Genomic DNA, 23,528 nt, shown 5'->3' with positions numbered 1-23,528 from the left:
TCTCTATCAAGAGATACAAAGGGAGCCATGAGGAATAAAAGCCCCCTTGGGATCCTACAGTAATCTGAAAAATTAAAATTGAGATGACTGCTTTGAAAGCCCAAGCAAGATGGTGTTTGGAGCAACAGTTAAGACATTTTTGGGGCCACCTATACCCCATACCTGAGTGCCTGGGTTTAAGTCCCAGCTCCATTTCTGGTTCTTACTTTCTGCTAATGCTCAGCCTGGGAGACAACAAGTGATGGTTCAAGTATTTGAATCCCTGCTACCCTTATGGGAGACCCAAACTGAGTTCCCATCCTCTGTTGTTGGCATTTCAGGGACAAATCAGAGAGCAAGGGATATTCATTCTCATTCATCCATTCATTCATTCATTTCTTTTTCCCTCTCTCTTTCTCTCTTTCTCTCCCCCAAATAAATTAAAAGTAAATAAAAATTAAAATAAAACAGAGTCTTTCTGCCACAGGTAAATAACAGCTATGTATACATAAAACAGAAGCACCCTCATGCACATCTTAAGCCAATGAAGAGGATGAAATGAATTTAGTTTCCCTTTCTTCAAGGCACTGGTTTCATCATCTCTAAAATGAAAGTAATAATCCCAGTCTTTCCTATTTCACAGGGTTGTTGTGGGAATTAGATGAGAGGAAAGAATGGGAAAAAGCTTTGAAAATTATAAAGTGCCAGGATCTAGGTAAAATCCAATTTTAACAAATACTGAATATAATACTCAATTCAATGATACTCTTTCTCCATGACAAGCTGAAAGCAGTACTATTAATAGTATTGCTTTGATGATGCATATAGAAGAATTCTCTTTGAAGGCAAAATTATGAGCTTCTTGCCTATGTAGCTCTCCATTTACTTAACAAAGTGGAGTTTCTTTTGGTACTCAAAAATGTAAAAAATGCAAAATCAAGACTATATTAACCATTTATTACACTGAAAGCAGGATATTACTGGGGTGCAAGGGTAGGAATTAGCATGGAAAACAAGGCAGAATGTGCAGGCAGGGCAGAAATTTTGGACATTTTTATATGAACAATGGTAAGCCACTGAAGAGTTTTGAGCAGCAGCATGATAAAGGATGATTTTGGCTCCAAGGGAAGAAAAAATAACTTGTAGAGACAAAAGTAGCAACTAAAAGACAAATGAGACAGCTTTCACTGTATTCCAGGCACAAGTTGAAGTTATCATAAAGTAAGGTGACAGCAGTGAAGGAGGAAGAAAGAATATGGGCTCATGAGTTATCCAGGAATGAAAATAGACAATATTTCTTGATGAACACAAAAAAGGAAACAATAGAGAAAGAGTTATAAAGAATGACAACCAGGTTTCTGGCTGACAGATTACTGGAAAACAGTGACCTACCATCCTTAGAACAAAAATGAGGGAACTTCACCAAATCATAACTGTAGGTACGTAATAACAGTGACAATAACTAACATTTGCTGAGTAGTCACTTGATGCTTGAATTGTACTAAGTACTTTCTATATTTTATTTGACTTAAACCCCATAACACCACCATGAGGAACGTTTAAGTATCATTTCCATTTGGTAGATGTGGAAACTGAAACACTGAAGAGTTGACTTTTTCAAAGCCCACCAGAGAGTGGTGGACACAGGAATTTGGACCCCTGCAGCCTACTTCCAGGGTCTAGGATCCTAAAACATAATCCAGAGAAAGATGGGAGAGTGTTCCCTGAAAGAGCAAAGTCAAGGTCACCTAGAGAAGATGCAAAAGATCAGCAAAGATTCTCACGGTTAAGAAAGGAAAAAGAAAAAAGGAAACTATTGAAATCTCAACTGAAAGAGATGAATCTTGGATCTAGTTATTTCACCTTGTGAAGATTTCTATCAAAACAAGAGGCTCGACATCTTCCCAGATTATTTGTCTGAGATACAATACAGCAATACAGAGTCCATGTAGAAAATGGGTGTCCTCTTTTGTGACTGTGATGGTTAATTTTATGCATCAAGTTGGCAGGGCTGCAGGGTGCCCAGACATTCTGAGTTCCTCTATGGAAGTCTTCTGGCTGAGATTCGCATTTACATCTGAATAAAGCAAATCATCCTCCCTAATGTAGGCAGACCTCACCCAAACAGCTGAAAATCTCAATAGAATAAAAAGTATATGAGTATAGCAATTTCTTCCTAACTACATGAATTGAGACACTGGTCTTATCTAGATCAGTTTGCTCTCTTCTCCTATTGGACTGAAGAGCTGTCCTCAACTTGAGCCATGAAGTTCCAGTTTTGTGTGTGGCCTTAAGTGCTAAGAAAAGCAAGACATTTGTTCATCCCTTTCATAGCTTAGAAAAGAAGGATTGGGCCGGCGCTGTGGCTTACTTGGTTAATCCTCCACCTGTGGCGCCAGCATCCCATATGGGTGCTGGGTTCTAGTCCCAGTTGCTCCTCTTCCAGTCCAGCTCTGTTATGGCCTGGGAAGGCAGTAGAGGATGGCCCAAGTCCTTGGGCCCCCGCACCTGCATGGGAGACCAGGAAGAAGCGCCTGGCTCCTGGCTTCAGATCAGCACAGCACCAGCCATAGCAGCCATTTGGGGGGTGAACCAATGGAAGGAAGACCTTTCTCTCTGTCTCTCTCTCTCTCACTGTCTAACTCTACCTGTCAAATAAAAAAAAAAAAGGATTGATCACATGATACATCATTGCTCTATAATGATTCCCTTCTTGACTAGAGTCCAAATTCAAATATTCAGTGCTCATATCAGTGCTTTTGATGGTTATCACTCTCTTATTTACATGGTTGTGTTCTCCTATTTACAAAAAAGAATGTCCCATGAGAGAAGAGGGCATGGGGTGTGCTGGTCTCTGTTCCTAAAACAAGCTTGGAAAGCATGCACCTGTTGGGGGAAGCCCTTGAGGGCTGATGGGTGTGCTGGGTGGGGCTCTCAGGGAATGAGCAGGAGGAATGGGTCCGTCTCTCTAACTTGATCATGTGCAGGAGCACCTGGGACTGACTAAAAGCTCATGGGAGCTGAAGGAGTGCTTGCACCAGTTCTTAGGAGCTCAAGGTGAAATAGCCCTTCTCTGATGGCAAGAGCTTCCTTCTGCCTTCCCTTGGGGGTGGGTTTATCATAACAGAACCCAGTCTTCGCTGCAGACTGCTTGCAACTCAGAGAGAAGGACCTGTGACTATGAATGCATCGCTCCGCGATTGCAGCACCTTCCAGGAACTCCATCTCGCTAGCAGTCTCGTGCTACAGCCCAGCAGCTCTGTTGCCAGCTTTGAAGAAGCAACCCCCACAGGAGCAAGGAGATGGATTCTGCCCCGAACCGAGTGAGCCGGGGAGCAGGTGCTTCCCAGCACTGCCTCCAAGTGGATGCGCAGACTGGCTGGCACTCTGACTGGAGGTTTGTAGGAGCCAGGGGAGCCACGCCTGTACTCCCGACCCACAGAAAGTATGGGATATTAAAAAAAAAATGTCCAGTCATATGGTCATATGGTCCTGGATCCTCTGACAGAAAAACCATCTTAAAATCAACCTCACCCTATTAATGACACTCTCAGGACATAACCAAATCTAGAAGGTATCACTAGGTTATTTTCTACTTACATATATATATATATATACATTCATATTTATAGATACATTCATATTTAGACAATTAAGACATTTTATTTTTAATTGACATAATGATTGTACACATTGTATAGGGTATAGTGGTGATATTTCAATACATATGTACAATACATAATGATAAGATCAGGGTAATTGGCAAAGAAATCATTTCATTTTTTAATGTATTTAGAATATTCAAAATCATCCCACTAGCTATTTTGAAATTCACAATTTTTGTCAACTATACTTATCCTACTGTGCTATACGACATTAGACATTATTCCTCCTGTCCCACTACACTTCGGTAGCTATTAACCATCCTCTCTGCCCCTTGAATCTCCTCTCCTATATAATTTGAATCCTATGTTTTCTACTAATTGTGTTAAGGTTTTACTTAATTGAGTAGTTTACTGAGCTTTTTCCTAGCCACCCTAAGTAAATTTGAAATAAATTTAATACAGGTTATCTGGTAAAATCTTATTAATTTGCAATTACAAATTAATAAAAATATTAGATTGCTAAATATTTAAAACATAGACTATTCCTTAATCTGACCCTTCCCATTTATTCTAGTTAGATAACACGCCTTTTATTGTAAGAAATTACCCTTACTCTCAGACCTAAAAAGTAGCTCTGGAAGACTGTCCACATCCTTGGCACCAGCAAAGGTCACATGGTCCACGTGGACAATGGAAGTACTACTTCCCTAATCACTACAGCTACTTCAGAGACTCAAAGAGCTTATGGCTCAAATTAAGTCAAAGTCAAACCTGAGACTATTGATCAAGTTTTCATTCAGATATACTGAAAATAATTTTTTAAAGATTTACTTATTTATTATATTGGAAAGCAGGGTAACAGAGTGGGAGGAAGGGAAGGAGGTTAGGAGGGATAGAGAGGAAGAGAGAGAGGCTGTGGGGGCCAGAAATAGGGAGACAAAGAAAGAGAGTGATGGATCTTTCATGCAGTTGTTCATTCTCTAAACAGTAGTAACAGCCAGGGCTGGGTCAGGCCAAAGCCAGGAGCCATGAACTCCATCTTGGTCTCCCAAGAAGATGTCAGGGACTCAAATACTTGACACATAATCTGCTGCTTCCTATGTTCATTAGCAGAGGATGAATCAGAAGTGGAGTATCCAGGACTCAAACCAGCACTCTGAGGTGGGAGGTGGACATCCCAACTGCTGTCTCTCAGTGCTGGTCCTGAAATAGATATTTCTTGAAAGCCAACTATGAGTCAAGGCAGTGATCTAGCAAATGTAGATTTCACGTAGATGAAAAAAAATACTGAAAAATTTCTGCCCTCAGGATATATATAGGAGATAGATAGTAGACAGGTAGGTAGGTAGGTAGGTAGATAGATAGATACACTATAGATTGTACTGAGACAGTGGAATAAGTATAATAAATATGATAAATAAACCGCATGTAATGCTATGGCAGAAGGAGGGATGTACAATGGAATGGTGGGAATGTTAAAAATAGGTCAGAGGTCAAACAGCCACTGGGAAAGGGAAAAAATTCCTTTTCACCCCATGCCACAGGGCCGCAGTTCTTCCCCTGTGAAGGAAGAGTTTGGCTGGAGAGGAAGCCAACTCAAGGGGAAATATAACCAAGAGTTTCAAAGCAACAAAGTCTTAACGATTTCATTGTAGCACCTGGACTCAGCTGTGCCTCAAGTTTTTTCAGTTATAGGAGGCAATAAATGGCCCTATTTTTTGTTTGAATTGGGTTTCTTGTCACTTGCCACCAAAAAAGATCTGATGAATGCCAACACTTTCAAGTATATATAGAAACTTGAAGCACCTTACAATGTGTTTCTAAGTGGGGTTCCTGCTGTATTTGGATTATTGAATAGCTAGAACTCATTTCTAATTAGCAGTATACATTTACATATAAACACCTAAAATTAAAAGACCTTAAAAACAGCATGTTTACTTAAATGTGCTTAAACAAGTTCCTTAAATGTGGTTTATACTATTAATTAAAGGAACCCTTTCTTAAAAATAGTTCCAAGGTCACTCGTGTTCAGATCAATGAGATTCTAGCAGATATCCTTCTGCCACTGTGCACAAAACAGTTGCATTTTGTACTTTTTTGAAGCATTATTAGAACAAAGAAGACTCCTGTCTTTGCTTTTGTTCATGATGTTGGTTATATTTTGGACTAATCTTCCTCTGTTCTGAAGGGAAAACTAGTTATCTGTTCACTGGCCATCCTGGCACCCTGAGGGTTTCAGGTACACTGGAACCATCCTGACCAGTGTCTACCGAGCAGTGTAACTATGATCTGCCATGCCTACCAGCTGCTCAGATCCCCAGAGTTGTACTGAACTTTGTTTAAATTTAAGATTACAGAAATCAGCAAATAGGCCTTACATTTTCCCCATCCTCCTTCCTCTATGTCTCCCTTCTAACTGCCACCTCAGCCATCCCTGGAGCAAACTCTGCACCCCTTCAGTTATGTGAGTAACTAAAAGAGATTTCAAAGAGATCCTTGGGTTTGAGGATGAGTTAACAGCCTGGGCTAGGTGGACATGGTCTTCACCTCTCCTTCCTTTAGAGGGAGTTGTGGGTGCTTCTCTAGCTTCTCTTAGCTTTTCACTAAAGTGAAAAAAGAGGGCTTCATGAGTACTGATCATAGAGTTCCTGTAAGAACGGGAGACTGGCTGAATTTTCCCAGGTTGAATGTCTGCATATGCAACATATTTGCTAAGTTGCTTCTGTCTATCCAAGCAGGGGCAAGAATGGGAAGGGGTATAGATGGAAGAGCACAAGGAGTGATTACTAGGACATCTTTGGTGTGGCCATTTCCTTAGGATCAAGTGAACTCTAGAGAAAGTGGTTTGGTTGAATTAACTTTCTGGTATCCCACTCAAGATCAACTCCAGGGTGGAAGCTAACCCCTTTGCAAACGCGGGTGAGGCTTCAACAGTGGAAAATTGTAGAGTGGAAATCTTCCTACAGGGCCCCAACATTCTCATGCAGGCATCTTAAGAGAAAGGATAAAAAGTCAGCCAGTACCATCCAGAGAGACAGCAATACACAACAGAGGATACCATTGTGCAGTTAAAAGTTTGTTAAACTTCTTATCTTACCTCTGTTGTCATTGAGAGAATATAAACTGAAAGGAAAGAGAGAAGGAATGGAACATCCCCTGCTGCTCCAAAACACTTAAGCTACAACCTTGATGGGAAGGAAAGGAATGGTAAACCAAGGTGAGACTGACACTTTAAACTGGACTAATTATGACTGGCCTTTTTAACATCTGATAGCAGCTGGAATGCTATGGTGCCCAAGGTGTTAAAGGACAGGAAAAAATTATCCATCAAATATAGATGGAAATAATGACTAAAGAAAAATTGGGGCTGTTGTGAGTCAGACTTCTGTCTAGAAGGTTTGCATCTCCTAAACACCCTTAAAAATGTACCTTTTCCATTTGTGTAGCCCTGTGGCAGATTTCTACATCATACCAGCTCAAGTTTACCCAGGAAATTCCAGAAACCATTTTGTGGTAATAAATGCTAGAGGAAGGCACAGAACCTCTACCTCTTCAATAGTGTAATGATGGAATCCTGGAAAGGAAGAAGAAAAATCCTAATATGCATATATCCTAGAAAATTAGATTCCATGAAGTTCCTAGGACAGAGCTTTTCAAATTCCTGGCAACAATGAAATGTTATATTTTGGGTCTAACTGGAGCAAATGTTTTCAGCAATAGATATATGTATTTACCTCTTCTGCCATTTGATGGGACATTTCTATGTTCTAAGCTCTGTGCTGGGAATAAAATGGGCATTTTTGCTTACCTGGTCTCACAATATGCTTCATTCAGTCTAAAGGAAGCCTAAATGTCACACAGAGTCTGCACAACAGTACATACTATATTATATGTGAATATTTCTGCCAATGAGCTTTAGTCACCTAGAGATTTCAGAGACTGAGTCAAAAGGTTAAGATTTTAGTTAAACTACTCTTCAGGAGACCTGTGGGTTTTTTTCTGCTAGATATACTCCTTTCTGGGGCTAGATACAACTTTTTCTTTACGTGAATAGTTTCCCAAAGCATACACTTATGTACACACATGCCTCCCCCAACCTCCCCCCTCACATACACACACATGCAGAATCCCACACCTACATGGCCACCTCTGGAGAACAAGAACTTGCATCTTCTCACACGGTCTTGCCTTCTTGGTCACAACAGTTGGTAAATGAGTGAGATGGTGACTTGAGGGGGGAGTGGGGATGATCACAGTACATGATGTAAACACACAGGGTAAATCAACCAGCAATGGATATTTTTTTAAAAGAACACAGAGATCCCTATTTGGTGGTAGAAAATCAAAGTTCACTTGAATCAAGAAATGTCCAAAGCCAAACAGAGCAGCCAACAAGAAATAGGAGAAAATGAAACCCAATACCTTACAAGAGACCCAGAGGTGGGAGACAGAGTGTCCTGATGCCACGAGTATATCTGGTGGCAGCTAGAGCCAACGTCAGTTGCATTCCTGCACATGCTGCAATTTGATTATTAGAGATTATAAATCCTTTGTTTTACCTAGCGTTTTTACACTATGCTTCTGTCCCTTAAAACCAAAGAATTTCAGAGTAACACAGTTACATACAAAAATACATTACAGCAATGATTTTTTTACAACCTAAGGGAGTGAAAGAACAAGAAATGGAGGAGTCATGGTCTGGAAGGAGCCGTGGCAAGAGGAGATGCTAGAAGTGGAGGAAGGAAAGGACCGGAAGTGACTGGTGCACATGACAAAGAGAAGAGTCCTAAAAACAGATTGCTGCATTGAAAGGAACTGTCATGAGATGAAAATGGGTTCCAGGAAGCTTCATCCTACATCAAAGAACAGGATATATACAAAACGCCCTGGAGCTTAGTCAGGAATCACACAAGCAAAGGCCCTGGATCCCTCAAAAGAACCCATACAGTATGGTTTAAAACAATGACCTCGTAGGGGTTTTTTTAATCACAATTTTAACAGTGGAACTCGTTCTTCTAATTACTTTGAACAGAAATATGCAACAAAGATAAAATCTAGGAATCAGGCACTTGAGAAATTTAAACTTCTATTGCATGATTCCCAAATATTTCATTGCTTGTGGAGGCCCTGATCCAGGAAATATCTGGATTTTATGGAGCCTAATATGGGAGCCACTGACCAGGAACACGAGCCTGCCCCACATACATTGTTTTGGCCTGATACTCTCAGCAACTATAGGAAGAAAGCATAAAATACTTATAAGAAGCATGAGGTTTAAACACAGGCACTAGGTATTTTAGAAGGCAAACAAACCATATCCAAACTTGCTGATGCCTATCCCTTTTTTCTTTATTCCTACCAAACTCTTACATTCATAACAATTGCACTGGTGTTTTCCTCAAATATGCCCTATAAACTAGTTCTCAGAAATTTCCATCTATACTTAATGCCTGTATCTTACAATCTTTTGAAAAGGACAAAGACACAAGCCCAGTCAATGCCATAAGATTCCTTTTCTCTTGAGAAACTGTCAGCCAAATTTCTCTGGGAGGAACTAGAAATGAAATGAGAGACATTGATAAATTTCCCTGCTGAACAATCAATAAAAACCCCACCATTCTGCTCAGACTCCCACTGTGGAAGCAAGAGCCATAATTACATTGTCAAAAATTCAAGTGGCCCAGGCTGACAGCGACCCCCTTGAAAAGTGACAGGTGATTGGCACTCTGTTTGGGGGGTTAACCTGGACTGGCAGACAAGGTGGGTGAGACAAAAGGCAAGAGAGAAATTTCCTTATTGACTACAATCACCCAAATCCCAGACTACCTCTCTAGAGGAATCCACAACGTTTAGTCATATTAACATAACCAAGTGAGCAGCTGACAGAACTCTCTAAACAACCTCCACCAGAGATTTGGAACACCCCTGTCTTGATCCACTCCCAGATAGACTGAAAAAGACAGAAGTGTGTGTGTGTGTGTGTGTGTGTGTGTGCATGTGCACACATGTGAGCACTGCAGTACACAAGTGTAGATATATAGTGTAGAAGCATTTGAGCTTTTCTGCACTAAAAGAAATATGTGAAATCTGCTTTCAACTCCATCTTTCCCTGTGACAGCTGAACAGCAAGCCTATTTGCTTAGTGATTTTAATCTATGATAAAAATCAGCTGGAGCATAAGAGTTACAGAGGGTAACAATGAAGAACAAGATGGGGAGAGGTAGATGGGGGGGGGGCTTATTACTAACACACAGACCTATTTGTGCAATTCAATATGATCCAAGCTGGAGTTTAATCAGGATCCGTCAGTTGCTTACTGCTGGATATTGGAGACAAATGCCTGCTAAGGGCCTGACTTGCTGGGTAGGAGTCTGAGTCTGGCTACACGGTACCCCTGCAAACAGTTTCTATGAAGCCTTCATTGTGACCATGCCTGAGAATGGAGGCTATCCACAGCTGGGAAGCAGTTGGTCCACCAGAGATTAAAAATCTCAAGGTGTTCTGTGGGTGTTGGGTGCAGGGCAGAGGATGCTGGGGAAGACTGGCACCTCCTGGTCCCAAAAGCTAAAGTCCTTCTAGTCTCAGATTAGTATTGAGGAGAAAAACCTCTAAGCAAAGCTAGCCCCATGTCAAACTTTAAAATAGAAGACTTCACTGTACCCTTCCCACATTCCCTTTCCCCCAAAAGTAAACTTGAAGTCAATAGTACTAGGGACTCAGGGCTTAGGGGAAAAGAAAAATAATGTAATCAAAATAGTGATAACTAACATTGCTTGCATGTTATTGTGGGTTCTATACTCTGTCACCTTCAGGAACACTAAGCCTACAAGGTAGGTTTTCCTACTTTTAACAGAGATTAATTTGTCCCAGCTCATAGCTGATACATGTTTTAATACAACTAATTTCTGATTCTGAAACTCTTAACCACTAAAATCAGTATATCTTCACGTGTAGTCAGCAAGTTATCTGAATCAAAGTCCCTAAGGATCCCACTGAAATGCACATTCCTAGGCGCCACTCTGGCCCACACACATCCCACTGAATAAGACTCTGAGGATGAGGTCCAGAAGTCTGTATTTTAAAAACACCCCTACCAGAGTCTGTCGTGCACCAGCGTTGGTGACTGTCCTCACTACACTGCTCTGGGAAGCTCAGTGAATGTTGGTTCATTAAGGACCTTCTGGGTACAAGGCAGTGAATCACGTTACTCCCTACTTTGCATACTTGACAGCAAAAGAAAATTAGTTTTTCCCTAATGTCCCAGTGTCACCAGACCCACCTTTGGCCCTGGGAAAAGGCCAGCGAAATTACGTAACGATTTTAAACATGATATACCACCCTGCCCGAGGGGGAATCTGTTTGAGACCTCAGGTGGTGAGGAATGGTGAAGGGCAAGGATTGATGGGGCACACGTGGGGCTGGGACTCTGACAGATACAGTGGGAAGCGAATGCCTCTCACCCAAACGGCCAAGCTCTTTTCCACATGGTATTTCTTTCTAGTGAATGAGATGTGGCAGCATCACATCAGAAAGGCAGCAGTTTGATTTCGCCAGTGTTCACTGTGCAGCTCTGTGGTTCACATGAGAGTCTAGTGACTCCTCTGTGGGAAGAGCCTTGGGCGGTGGATTAAACAGTTGTTGATGACAGTCAAGTCTAGGAATACAGGAAAGGCGAGGTGCAGGAAGAGGATCAGGAGGATTCAGAGGGGGATGATAGAAGAAAATAAAAGGGAGAAGAAGAAGAGGGAGGAGAAATAGAAATGAAGAAAGCACAGGAAGAGGAGGTCTCCCATTCATTTATTCCACGTGACTGGAGTAAAAAAAATTTTTTTTACCTTTCAGAACTCTCAAAACATGTTAGAAGCGTCAGCTTTGCTTTAATTGCTTCATTGTGACTGTAAGCAGCAGCACTGGGGATTTTCTTAACTTGATATTTGCTTACTCACAAGTGCAGGGTACATTTACAAAGTTTAACTCACCAGTTCCTCCATTGATTTTTTTTTTTTTTTTTTTTTTTGCTGACAGGCAGAGTCAGGCAGTGAGAGAGAGAGACAGAGAGAAAGGTCTTCCTTTTCCGTAGGTTCACCCCACGATGGCCGCTGTGGCCGGCGCACCGCGCTGATCCGAAGCCAGGAGCCTGGTCCTTCCTCCTGGTCTCCCATGCAGGTGCAGGGCCCAAGGACTTGGACCATCCTCCACTGCACTCCCGGGCCACAGCAGAGAGCTGGACTGGAAGAGGAGCAACCGCAACCGGGACAGAATCCGGCACCCCTACCAGGACTAGAACCTGGGATGCCACAGGCGGAGGATTAGCCTATTGAGCCGCGGTGCTGGCCCCATTGATTCTTTCTAGTAAAGCATGAGAAAAGAGAAGTGGTCAGAATGAAAGAGGCAGAGTAAAGGAATTAGGAGAGTTCTCACCTTTCTTCATTTGACTTCCACTCTACACCTCATCCTAGGAGGTAAAGGCTCTCAAACCTGGGGACCCCAGGATCCTTGGATGTCCTGTGGCCTGCTAAAGCCCTAATCTATTCCTGTTGTTCTACACCTATGTTTTTTCAGTGGTAAACCGTAGCACTTTGGACTGGTGTTCTAAGTGACCACTGGACTAAAGCTAATTTTGAAGTCCAGGACTGATGTGTGAACAGATGGAAGACACCCATGTACCCTGGACTACAATGTCAGGGTAGGTGCTTGCTGATGATAAGAGGAAAACAAATCTCTTTGGAAGAACATAAGAATAAACACAGTAGGCATTTTGAATTTCTGTCCAGATAGCTATGGATCTTTAAACCTTACAAAATTTGGTCCCCTGAGTCTAACACACTGGCTGACCCATGATCAATATTAATTAACACTTGAGGAAAAGATCTTCCTTCCATGGCCACTGTTGTGGCACAGCAGGGTAAGCTACCTTTTCCATATTGGCATGCTGATTGAATACCCAGCTGCTCTGCCTCTTTTTTTAAAGATTTATTTCTTTAGAAGACAGAGTTACAGAGAGAGGTAGAAACAGAGAGAGAGTGAGGTCTTCCAACCACTAGTTTAATCCCCAAATGGCTTCAGAGGCCTGAGCTGAGCTGTATTGAAGCCAGGAGCCAGGAGCTTCTTCCGGTCTCCCACGTGGGTGTAGAGGCCCAAGGACTTACGCTATCCTACTCTGCTTTCCCAGGTGCATTAGCAGGGAGCAGGATCAGAAGTGGAGCAGCCAGGAGTCTAACTGGTGCATATATGGGATGCAGGCACTGCAGGTTGGGGCTTTACCACACTGTGCCACAGTGCCAGCCCTGCTGCTCTGCTTCTAATCTGGCTCCCTACGAATGCATCTGGGAAAGCAGCAGAAGATGGCAGACCCAGATGGAGTTCCTGGCTCATGGCTTCAGCCTGGCTCAGTCCCAGCTGCTGCAGCCGTTTAGGAAGTGAACCAGGGGATGAAAGATCTCTGTCTCTCCTTCCCTGTGTGTGTTGCTCTATATTTCAAATAAATAACAAAAACTTTAGAAATGTATTAAAAGATCTCGCTTCCCCAGTAGTAAGTCAAAAGAGAGGAGAGAGTGCTTGCTGGTAGTTAATGATTGAGGCCCACAGTTTGTAACACAAGAGTCAGGACAAAGAAAAATGACAGACTCTTCAGCACAATCACATAACCACATGGGAGAAGAATTATTCAATAATAAGAGGCAGCTTATTTTGTCATGCAAACATAAACCTGCCAATGCAGATGGCATCATGCTTTTTCAATTTTTATTTTGTTTTCATTTTATTTGAAAGGCATAGACACACACACACACACACACACAGAGAGAGAGAGAGACAGACAGGCAGACAAAGATTTTCTATCTGCTGGTTCACTCCCCACATGTCCACAACAGCCAGGGCTGGGCCAAGCCAGAGCCAGAAGCCCCAGAAATCCTGTCAGTCTCCCACATGGGTGACAAGGGTTAAAACACGTGAGCCATTACGTGCTGCCTTCCAGTGTGTGCTTTAGCAGGAAGATGGGTCAGGAGCAGTGTTAGGACTTGAACCAGGCACTCCTTTGTGGGATGCTGCATCTCAAACCATGACTTAACTGCTGTACAAAATACCTACCCCTGGAGCCCATAACTTTAATCTGTCATATACTAAACAGTCATCAATTTATACTTAGAGTTTCCGATTAATACTAAGGATTGTCCTGGCAGATATAGTAATTTCCTGACTCTCAAGAGAAAAGTATGTCCATTTTGCAAAGGGTAACTGGATGATTAGAAAGTCAATATGATTGGAACAGAAATAGACTATAGTATAATCTCTATTTTTCTCCTAGGAATTTATGATTACCCAACCCACCTATAAGAAGATTATAGGTAGAACTGTAATTGAACCATATTCATGGATATAGAGAAGAGGGCTCAACAACAGCTCCAAAATAAAGTCATTTCTGTTTTGTTTGTGGTGCCAGGCTATTGCATGTAGAGACAACCTCAGTACATGCTAAGTAACTGTATCCATCAGTTTTCACTAGATTATGCTGTAGTTACAAATGCAAATCTCAGTGACTTATGACAACAGAGTTTTATTCCTCATTCACATCCATAATGGCAGTAGGTCAGCTCAGCTCTGTCCCAATGGGTCTTCATTCAGATTCTCAAACTGAAGGAACTGCCCCCCTCTATTCTCAAGTAGAGAGAAAAGAATAAAGTGGCTAAAGCATCACAACCGCTCTTAAAACATCTGTGGGGAGCAATCCGGACTGGACTGAGTTACTGGAATTAAGACTTATTCTATGCATCTGCTCTCCCACAATATGGCGCTGGGAGAGAAGTAAACAGCTTCCGCACAGCTGCCTCCAGTTCAACCAATAAACTGTAGGACTTGCTCCTGATTGGAGAGCAGCGTACTCGGCATGTGGGCAGCCGAGTTGGGATTGGCGGAGGAGGACTATGAAGGAGGAGAGAGACGGCATGCACCAGGAACATCTAAGGGGAACACCTGTGCAGTCCCCAGAGAGCCGGCCGGCGGTGTGCCGCTCCCCTGCGGAAGTGGGGAATGTGGCCAGGGGGAACCACCCTTCCACGGAGGTGGAAGGGACAGTAGCCAACCCGGGAAGAACCAGCAGCGAACCCGGGGAGGGCCGAGCAGACGAAAGAACAGCGCAGGGTCCTGTGTCGTTCCTCCACGAAGAGGGGGAGCGACATAATGGTGCCGTGACTCGGATATGAAGCCTAGGCAGGGTTTAGTGTCGTTCCTCCACGAAGAGGGGGAGCGACATAATGGTGCCGTGACTCGGATAGGAAACCTAGGACGGATAGGAAACTTAGGAGGAAAGAAATGGGAAAATACCGGAGAGAGAGACTAGCAAACAGCCTAGGGAAAAGCCGGACGAAAAAGGTGCCGGAAGAAGCTATTGAAAGCCTAGGCATAGACTCGGATACGGACTACGGGGGGAAGCTGGGAGAAATCTCTAAGGTCGAAAGCGAAAGTGAAAGCTAGAACAAACAGACTCGGATACGGACTGTGGGGAGAATCCAGGAGAAATGAGGGAGGAGTATTGTTGGAGGAAAGCTTGGGGAAACATACCGGGTAGAGAAAAATGTTAGGGAAATTGAAGCCGCGGGGGGCAGGCCGAGGCGGAAACGAAAGCCACTTTGGGATTCTCAAGTTAGCCCGGGAATAGGGGGCGAAAAGTTGAAACCAGAAGCAGAAACGTAAGCCAGATTGGGATCCGTCTGATTAGCCCGGGGAGCAAAGGACGGGAAGCCAAACCGTGGGGCGGAAACGTAAGCTGGGTTGAATTCGCCAGGCTAGCCCGGGGAACTTGGATTGAATGCTAGTGGTGGAGACGCAAGCTACGCTGTATGACTCGCGGAAGCCGCCGCGTGCAGAGAGAGCACGGGGCGTGAATAGATAGGGAACGCGGGGCTGGCGCGAGGCCGTGGTTCAGACGCGAAAGGGCTAAGTGCGAGACCGCGGAGTGTGCGCGCAAAGCCGAGCCGCGCAGATGAGAGAGACGCGGGCTGAAGCGGCTCAGCCAGAAAGCCGCCGAGAAATAGCCTCGGGGCAGGCGCAGCCGGGAAGCCGCGGGGATAAGAGAAACAAAAGTTTAGAAGTAAAATGAGAGCGGGAAGCTGCGGGGATAAGAGAAACAGAAGTTTAGAAGTAAAATGAGAGAAATAGGAATGCTGGAAGATAGAAGTAAAATGGGAGAAATAGGAATGCCCGGAGATAGAGAAATAGAGAAATAGAAAGGCCTCCCCTCAACATGGCAATGAGAAAGCTTGGATTCAGTCTGCCTGATTAGGGAGGCGGTGAGCACCTGCGGGCGGCTAGCAGCTTATGCGCCTCAGGTCACCGAAGACAGGCACGAATTAACATCAATAAGGCCTCTCCACAACACTGCAATGTGAGAGCTTGGATTTGGTCTGCCTGATTAAGTGAGGCGATGAGCACCTGCGGGCGGCTAGCAGCTTATGCGCCGCAGGTCACCGAAGACAGGCACGAATTAACATCAGTAAGGCCTCCCCACAATACAGCAATTAGAAGGCTTGGATTCGGTTTGCCTGATTGTTAGGGCTTGTAAGCCCCTGCAGGCAGAGCAGAGCATGCGCTGCAGGGCACCGAACACAGGCGCGCATCAGCGCCTAAAAACCTCCTCACAACATGGCGAAGAGAGGACCCGGATTCGGTTTGCCTGATTGATAGGACTTGTAAGAACCTGTGGCAACTCTAGCAAGTAGAACAGAGTGTGTGCCATGGGACACCGAAGACAGGCGCGTATCAACGCCAAAAAATAAAAAGAAAGGGGGATCTGTGGGGAGCAATCCGGACTGGACTGAGTTACTGGAATTAAGACTTATTCTATGCATCTGCTCTCCCACAATATGGCGCTGGGAGAGAAGTAAACAGCTTCCGCACAGCTGCCTCCAGTTCAACCAATAAACTGTAGGACTTGCTCCTGATTGGAGAGCAGCGTACTCGGCATGTGGGCAGCCGAGTTGGGATTGGCGGAGGAGGACTATAAAGGAGGAGAGAGACGGCATGCACCAGGAACATCTAAGGGGAACATCTAAGGGGAACACCTGTGCAGCCCCCAGAGAGCCGGCCGGCGGAGTGCCGCTCCCCTGCGGAAGTGGGGAATGTGGCCAGGGGGAACCGCCCTTCCACGGAGGTGGAAGGGACAGTAGCCAACCCGGGAAGAACCAGCAGGGAACCCGGGGAGGGCCGAGCAGACGAAAGAACAGCGCAGGGTCCTGTGTCGTTCCTCCACGAAGAGGGGGAGCGACAACATCCACTTTGCCATGTACATCATTTCTGCTTATTTCTCTGACCAAAGCAAGTCCACGGCTTAGCGTACTCTCAGTGGGCAGGGAAGGGCGGTCCACTCATAGGGAAGCATTGAAAATAACCAGAGTGGGCAAAGGTGAGTAATCCTATTATAGAAAGGAGAGCAAGTAATCTGAATCTGTAGAATACTCTGTCATAGGAATCATAGCAATTTTATTTGTTATTTAGGGAAATGGTGCCAGGTTGTAATTGACCTTATTGCTTCAACATAGAGCCAAAGATTTTAAATAGTTTTATCATTTGCCATTGCCCACAGATTTTCTAGACACAGATAAACTTCATTCTTTCTCTTTTACTCACCATGCAGGGAAAGAGTTCCATTCCTTACTGCAAGGAACTTGACTCCATAGGGAAAGAAGGTGGAAGAGTAGGAACTCCCATAGAGTTTGATTTGAGCTCTGCTTTGGAAGGGCTCAGCCTCAGATCCAATCCGGAGCTCTCCACCATCAGAAACAAGTATGGCATGGGCCCTGAGCTCGATGGGTCCTAGGTCCATGAAAACCAGCTTGCCTCCTAATGGGATGAACAAAACAAAAACTGTCAGTCACTGGAAGGCTGAGACTCACCCTATTTTGATCATTCCAAGGTTAGATGAAATCTGTGTTTGTAACCCCTGAAGAAATTTATACTTACTTTATATTACCCTCTCTTCCAGGAGCACAAAAGGGTAGATCAGATACCCAGGAGTAGAAGTGCTATGTTACTAAGCCAGTTTAAGCTGGCTATCATGAATCACTACAGTGTTACTTTTTAAAATATTTTTAAGATAATAATCTAAATGTTCAATAATTTAGCCATAGTTAAATAAGGAATAAGAAGGTCACTAAATTTACCAACGAATAAGAGATAAAAACAACTTATAAAATTAAGGTTTAAAAATGACTGGGAAACAAGTATATAAGAAATGGAAACATAATAAAATGTGCCAAAACTGTAAGAATTATGGTAAATTGATGTACAATTAGATCTAACATCATGGCATTTGTAGTGTTTTAGCTGACTGGCATCCATTATGCTTTATTTTAATAATGACACTCGTTTCCTTGAGGAATTCCTCTGCCTCAATAAAAGAGAAGGACTGTCAATGAACTTCTTATCCTCCTAAAGCCTGAGCCTAATACCTGGGTTTCAAAAGGATTGAGGAGCAAAATGCAATAGAAGATGCAAAATGTTTTCCAGTAGTGACATTCTAAGGCGTAAGAGCGCATCCTTTCTTAAGAGGCTATTACAGGCCAATCTCCCACTATCCTCCAAATGCCCTGATTCTTTCCTATTTTCTCTGCCTGATTTTCCAGACTGACTTCCATTGATTGAGTCACACAATACCTTTTTAAAAAATTTCCATTTCTTAACAAAGACTTGTTTCCTGTCATTTAATAACAAAATGCAGATGTGATTTTACTCTACTGTCTAAATCTGCCATAACATGTGAATATTATTTCATAAAATTACATTTTCTGAAAAATACTGAAAACTTTTGTCCTCTAACACCTTTCCTTAAAATGGTTTAGGAAATTTACACTTCACATATAATTTTCTCAACAATGTCAAAATAAATTAAAGCATTCCCTATAAATACTTTAAACTGAATTAGTCACCAAATCCACCTTCCTCCTATGAGTGGTTTGCAAAAGCAATGAACTGGACTCATCCACCCTGTGACAAAGTGCCCAGAGTTGTGACTTTATATGGGAAACCCCAGAGATCCTCTTATCCAACCCCTGCAATAGCTTTGCATCTCACTCACAATAAAAGTCAAAGTCCTTTTATGGGGCTACAAAATGCCCCTCATGACTTGCTACCCCATTTGAATACTTCTCTAACATCATCTTTGTTAAGATTTATTTATTGAATTATTTATTTGAAAGACAAGAGTAACAGAAACAAAGAAAGAAATATTCTATCTGCTGGTTCACTCCCCAAATGGCCTTAATGGCAAGGGTTGGGCGAGCCCAAAGCCTAGAGCCTGGAACTCCATCCAGGTCTCCCACATGGGTTAGCAGGTGCTCAAGCACATAGGCAATCTTCCACTGCTTTCCAAGTGCATTAGCAAGGAACTGGATCAGAAGTGGAATGGCCAGGACTCTAATGCCAGCTTAGCCCGCTGCACTGCAATGCCAGCCACCTCCAACATCATCTTCTTAAACAGACCTATTCACTCATCTGTTCCAAATTCACAGCCCTGCATATTAATTCTCAAACAGTCCTCTGAATCTGTGTGAATTTTCCTTACCTGGAAAATTCCTCTGTCAGGCATTCACAAGGACCCTCCCTCCATCTCTCTTGATTCCATTCAAACATTAGTTTCTCACCCAGATCTCTCTTTTCCAGTCTATATAAAAATAACAAGCCCTAGTACCTTACCCAAATCCATTTTTCTTCATAGCTCTTGACATCAGATACATTGTTTCTGCCTTTGTTTCCTGCCTTCCCACACCCCACCTCTACAATATGTGCATACATCAGGACAATTATCTGTTTTGCTCATTTCTCAATTCCTAGTGTTTAGAACAGTAACTGACAAGTAGCTGAAACTTAACACATAATTGTTAATGAATGAAAATGAACAAATGTGTCCATAATTGAGAATCTGATTTAAGCAGTTGAATTTCCTTATACATACATACATACACACACTGAGTCCCACTTTCTCAAAAAGCATGTTATTATGTTTACTCTATAAGCTCATATGTTGTTTCAATGAGCTATAGTAAATTTTGGAGAGAAAGCAGAATGTCAGAAATGGTGTAAAAGGCAGATTCTACCATGAATAAGTAAAATCTTAGTGAGGGTTCATGGAGAGCAAGACTTATTACCTAAGTTTATTTCTAAATTGAGCATTTTTGTTTACCATTATATTAGCTCAGAGATTGTGATCAATAAATATTTGAACCCAATAGATGGATATGGAGGCCACTTTTCTCCTGACCTTTTAATCAAACCTTCTGTTCAGTGTTTCTTGGCTTTTTTCATTAAGCCTCATCATCCTAAAACTCAAGCCACACTCCATCAGTAACAGTCACGGTATGTTTACTTGGACTAGATCCATTAAATTGCTCTTCCTTTACTGTTCCAGTTTTGAATGACACACTCCGTCTAGGTATCCAGTTTCTTCTTCTATAACTGTGCATGGTAAGATTTCTTCCCTCAAAGAATTATGGTGATATTTGTTGAAATAATACTTGCAGATCCCTGGTCTAGGGTTTGATGCCCACTTGACACTTACTGCGATGATGTGTGCTGCTATCATCATACTCACCATCTGTATTTCCCCCTTATTTCTTCTACAGTTGCCCCACCTTTTAGTACTACCCTACCATCCTCTTCCCACATCTCACTATTTCTAGTCTTAACATTCCTTTTAAGATATGTCATATATACTGTACTCTAAGTAAACAATTTAAGAAGCAAGGAACTATCCTTTGGTAACCTGTAGGCTTAATGCCAGAAATCTACCACATTACTTCCCAGAGTTTGAAAGGATCCACCAAAAATTTGAATTTTCTCCTCCATTGTCATAACACATAGAAAAGCAGTAATGAACATGAATTCTGCTGTGAACAAGAAGGAATAAATGTGACCTGTGATGTTTACTAAACTTTTTTCACTCCCAGCCACATGTCATTAATGTCCTAACTAATTACATTCAACTGATATACCATGGATTTGCATGTCAGGACTCCCTTATCATAAACAGTCAGGAAATCTGAACTGATCTTGATGAGTAAGTGGTGAAGGTGGGGCACAGATTCAGGGTTACTGTCCTGATGCTATTTACCTCTCAATGAACCTAGATAATTCCTATAAAATTTCTGGGGCTCAGATTACTCAGTTTTCAAACATGCCCTACTCAATGCCTAGGAATGATCTATTTTCTAATCATAAAAGTGGGAGATAGACTGTGGCTGGCACTGTGGTACAGCAGTGTAACCCACCACCTGCTACACCAGTATCCCACAGGAGCGCCAGTTCAAGTCTGAGCTGCTCTACTTCTAATCCAGCTCCCTTCTAATGAGGCTGGTAAGGCATCAGAAGATGAACCAAGTACTTTGACTCCTGTCACCCACATGGGAAACCTGGATGGAATTTCTGGCTCCTAACTTCAGCCTGGCCCAACCTTGAGCATCCCAGTCATTTGGGGAGTGAACCTAATGGATGAAAGATCTCATTCTCTTTGTCTTTCCCTCTCTCTGTCATTCTTTCAAATAAATAAAATAAATCCTTAAAAAAAGTGGAAGACAGACTGTTGCACTCCCTGAGGCTCCTTTGAATGTTAGAACATTTGATATCTGTATCTTTAAGAATGCAGTCAGATATGCATTTGACAGTAATGGGGATAGAAATTCATGTTTTTTGATACCACCTATGCTGCAGTGAACTTTGAATTTCACTTGAGAATGATTTTATGTGCATGGTCAGGAATTCAAATAAGACTACAGGGAAGACAAGAGGACTAACATTTATTAAGTACCTACCAGGTGCCAAAATCTTTAGATTTGTTGCCTGAAATGACCTTTGAAACCAACCTGGGAGGTCAGTGTCACATTCCATAATTCACAGAGCAGTATGTGGGCTAAGAGAAGCTCAGACCTCTTCCGCTCAGATTAGGCAGAGCCAAGCATTAGAACCTAGCACTACCTGATAGAAATGCTCATATTCCATCCACTTCCACAAACTCTTCCTGGTAGCTTTTTCATTAATTAGGGTTGTTTTCATGGTTACATTTAAAAGAAAACATGTGTTAACCTAAGTAAGTTTGCCTATGGTTTGTTTATATATGATTTATTTCAACTTTGTTAATGTAGATACACCTTGCCTCATTCCAAAATGAATTTGAAGCAGATTACAAGGATTAGTGTATAAACGTATAAATCTGTACTCTGTCCTTTGTAACATTAAGCAAAATAGCAAACACACTGAAACAAATTGGTAGAAATTTTGAACCATCATTTACTGACAGGAACTAATAATGATGCTAATGAAGGGAGAAAAGCTCAGCCCCAAGAAAATGAATGATTTGTGTTGTCAAGAGGGCTGTAAGCAGGACTAATTAATTGATATGGACATTATTAACCCCTGCTAAAAAGTAACTCCTCCTCATTTTATCAGTGGGTATAAGGACATCTACGTACACGAAAGAGAGAGGCTGATGAAGAATTTAGGATTAATCAAAATGAAAGCTGTTTCATGGGAAAGAACATAAAGCTTATGTTTAATCTAATTCTGTGCCAAAGTTTTCAACCTCACACTTCATTAGCTTAAAATAAATAGATAGTGAACTGCCTCAAAGAATTGTTACTTGAGTACGAGAGGGCAGTGGGAGAACTTTATTTCTCCACTTTATAGAGCTTGACCCCATTTCTGAAAGTTGAGTGAAGAGCAGGGTAGAAATAAGCCTTTGGCTGTGACCCTTAAATTGCTTGTTATGACTTTCATGAGAGCTGACTGTGTCCCACAAGTGACCTTGGGTAATTTTATAAAAATCAATCAACCATCATTATTGTTACTTCCCCTCTAAAGTAAATAAATAAACACGACTTTTTACATGTAATCACTTCTTCCCATTAAACATCTTTTTAATTTATTTTAAAGAGAAAATAAAGATACTTTTAGCAGCTAAAAACATCAAAACCTGTTTCCGGCTAACTCTACAATTAACCATCATCTAAAATAGCCACGAAATAATTTGTTGGTTTTTATTTTAAAGAAAATACGTACATAGTTATAACTGTTTCACCCTACAGAAAAAAAAATTAAAGTGTAAATATTATCCTACGATGATACCCTTCAAAAGTGCTGCAATACCTGCTAATTTCAACTCTTCCCTTCCACTCTCTTCCAAACCCTCCCCAGTCAAGCCTTTGCCTGAGCATTCTACCAAAATTTTTCTTGTCTAGATCATAAAGGGCAACCACACTGGTGAATCCTAGGTCCAGTGCCTAACCATCAGTTTTCTGAGTAGTTGGCAGCATTTGATAACACTTTTTCATTTTCACTCTTTTTTTTTCCCTGGAAATCCTTCCCCTCGGGCATCCAGCACTGTGTTCTCCTAGTTCTCTTCCCAGTTCCCAGGTATTCCCTTGTTAGCCCCTTCTGCCGGATGCTCCTGATCCTCCAACCACAAACTTGAGTTCCAAGACTCAGTCCTCTGAACACTTCTTAATCTATGAACTCCACCTTGGTTGATCCATCTTCTCCCAGAGTTTTAAATACCATAGGATGCTAATTGCTGGTCGCTCCCAAATTGATATCACCAACCCTGACCTTGGGCTTCAGCTGAAGACTCAGACACACAACCACCTACTCAACATTTCTACTTGGAAAGGGTTCTTAACCTTGCATCTCGAAAGGTGGACTCCTCGTCTTGTCCACAGTCTATCCCACCTGTGTAAATGATAACCCCATTCTTCCATTTGCTCCATCCAAAAACTCTAGTGACCTTTCTCTGTCTCTTACCCCACAACTTATCCTTCAGGAAACTTAAGTATCCTACCTTCAAAATAACTCCAAGATCCAATACTTCCCAGCATCTCCAATAAACTGCTGGGGTCTAAGCACTTTCATGCCACCCCTGAAATACGATAGCAGCTTCCTTATTCAGCTTCCTATGTCTTCCCTCAC

The 23,528-nt window shown here is 42.4% G+C and overlaps 1 protein-coding gene across 6 annotated transcripts in view; it reads right to left on the bottom strand.

Moving 5' to 3' along the window:
* The window catches only part of PKHD1 (PKHD1 ciliary IPT domain containing fibrocystin/polyductin), a 579,994-nt gene that overhangs the window by 338,803 nt on the left and 217,663 nt on the right, over positions 1 to 23,528 (bottom strand). For all 6 annotated transcript variants that reach the window (XM_070074011.1, XM_051855614.2, XM_051855618.2 and 3 more), the window contains one exon: positions 17,208 to 17,420. In XM_070074011.1, coding sequence (XP_069930112.1) covers positions 17,208 to 17,420 — 213 coding nt within the window. The remainder of the gene's footprint in view (positions 1 to 17,207; positions 17,421 to 23,528) is intronic.

This window comes from Oryctolagus cuniculus, chromosome 5, assembly GCF_964237555.1.
Source record: "Oryctolagus cuniculus chromosome 5, mOryCun1.1, whole genome shotgun sequence".
Lineage (NCBI taxonomy): Eukaryota > Metazoa > Chordata > Mammalia > Lagomorpha > Leporidae > Oryctolagus > Oryctolagus cuniculus.
The sequence above is the reverse complement of the archived record's forward strand: the minus strand, read 5'-3'. Positions and strand labels throughout refer to the sequence as shown.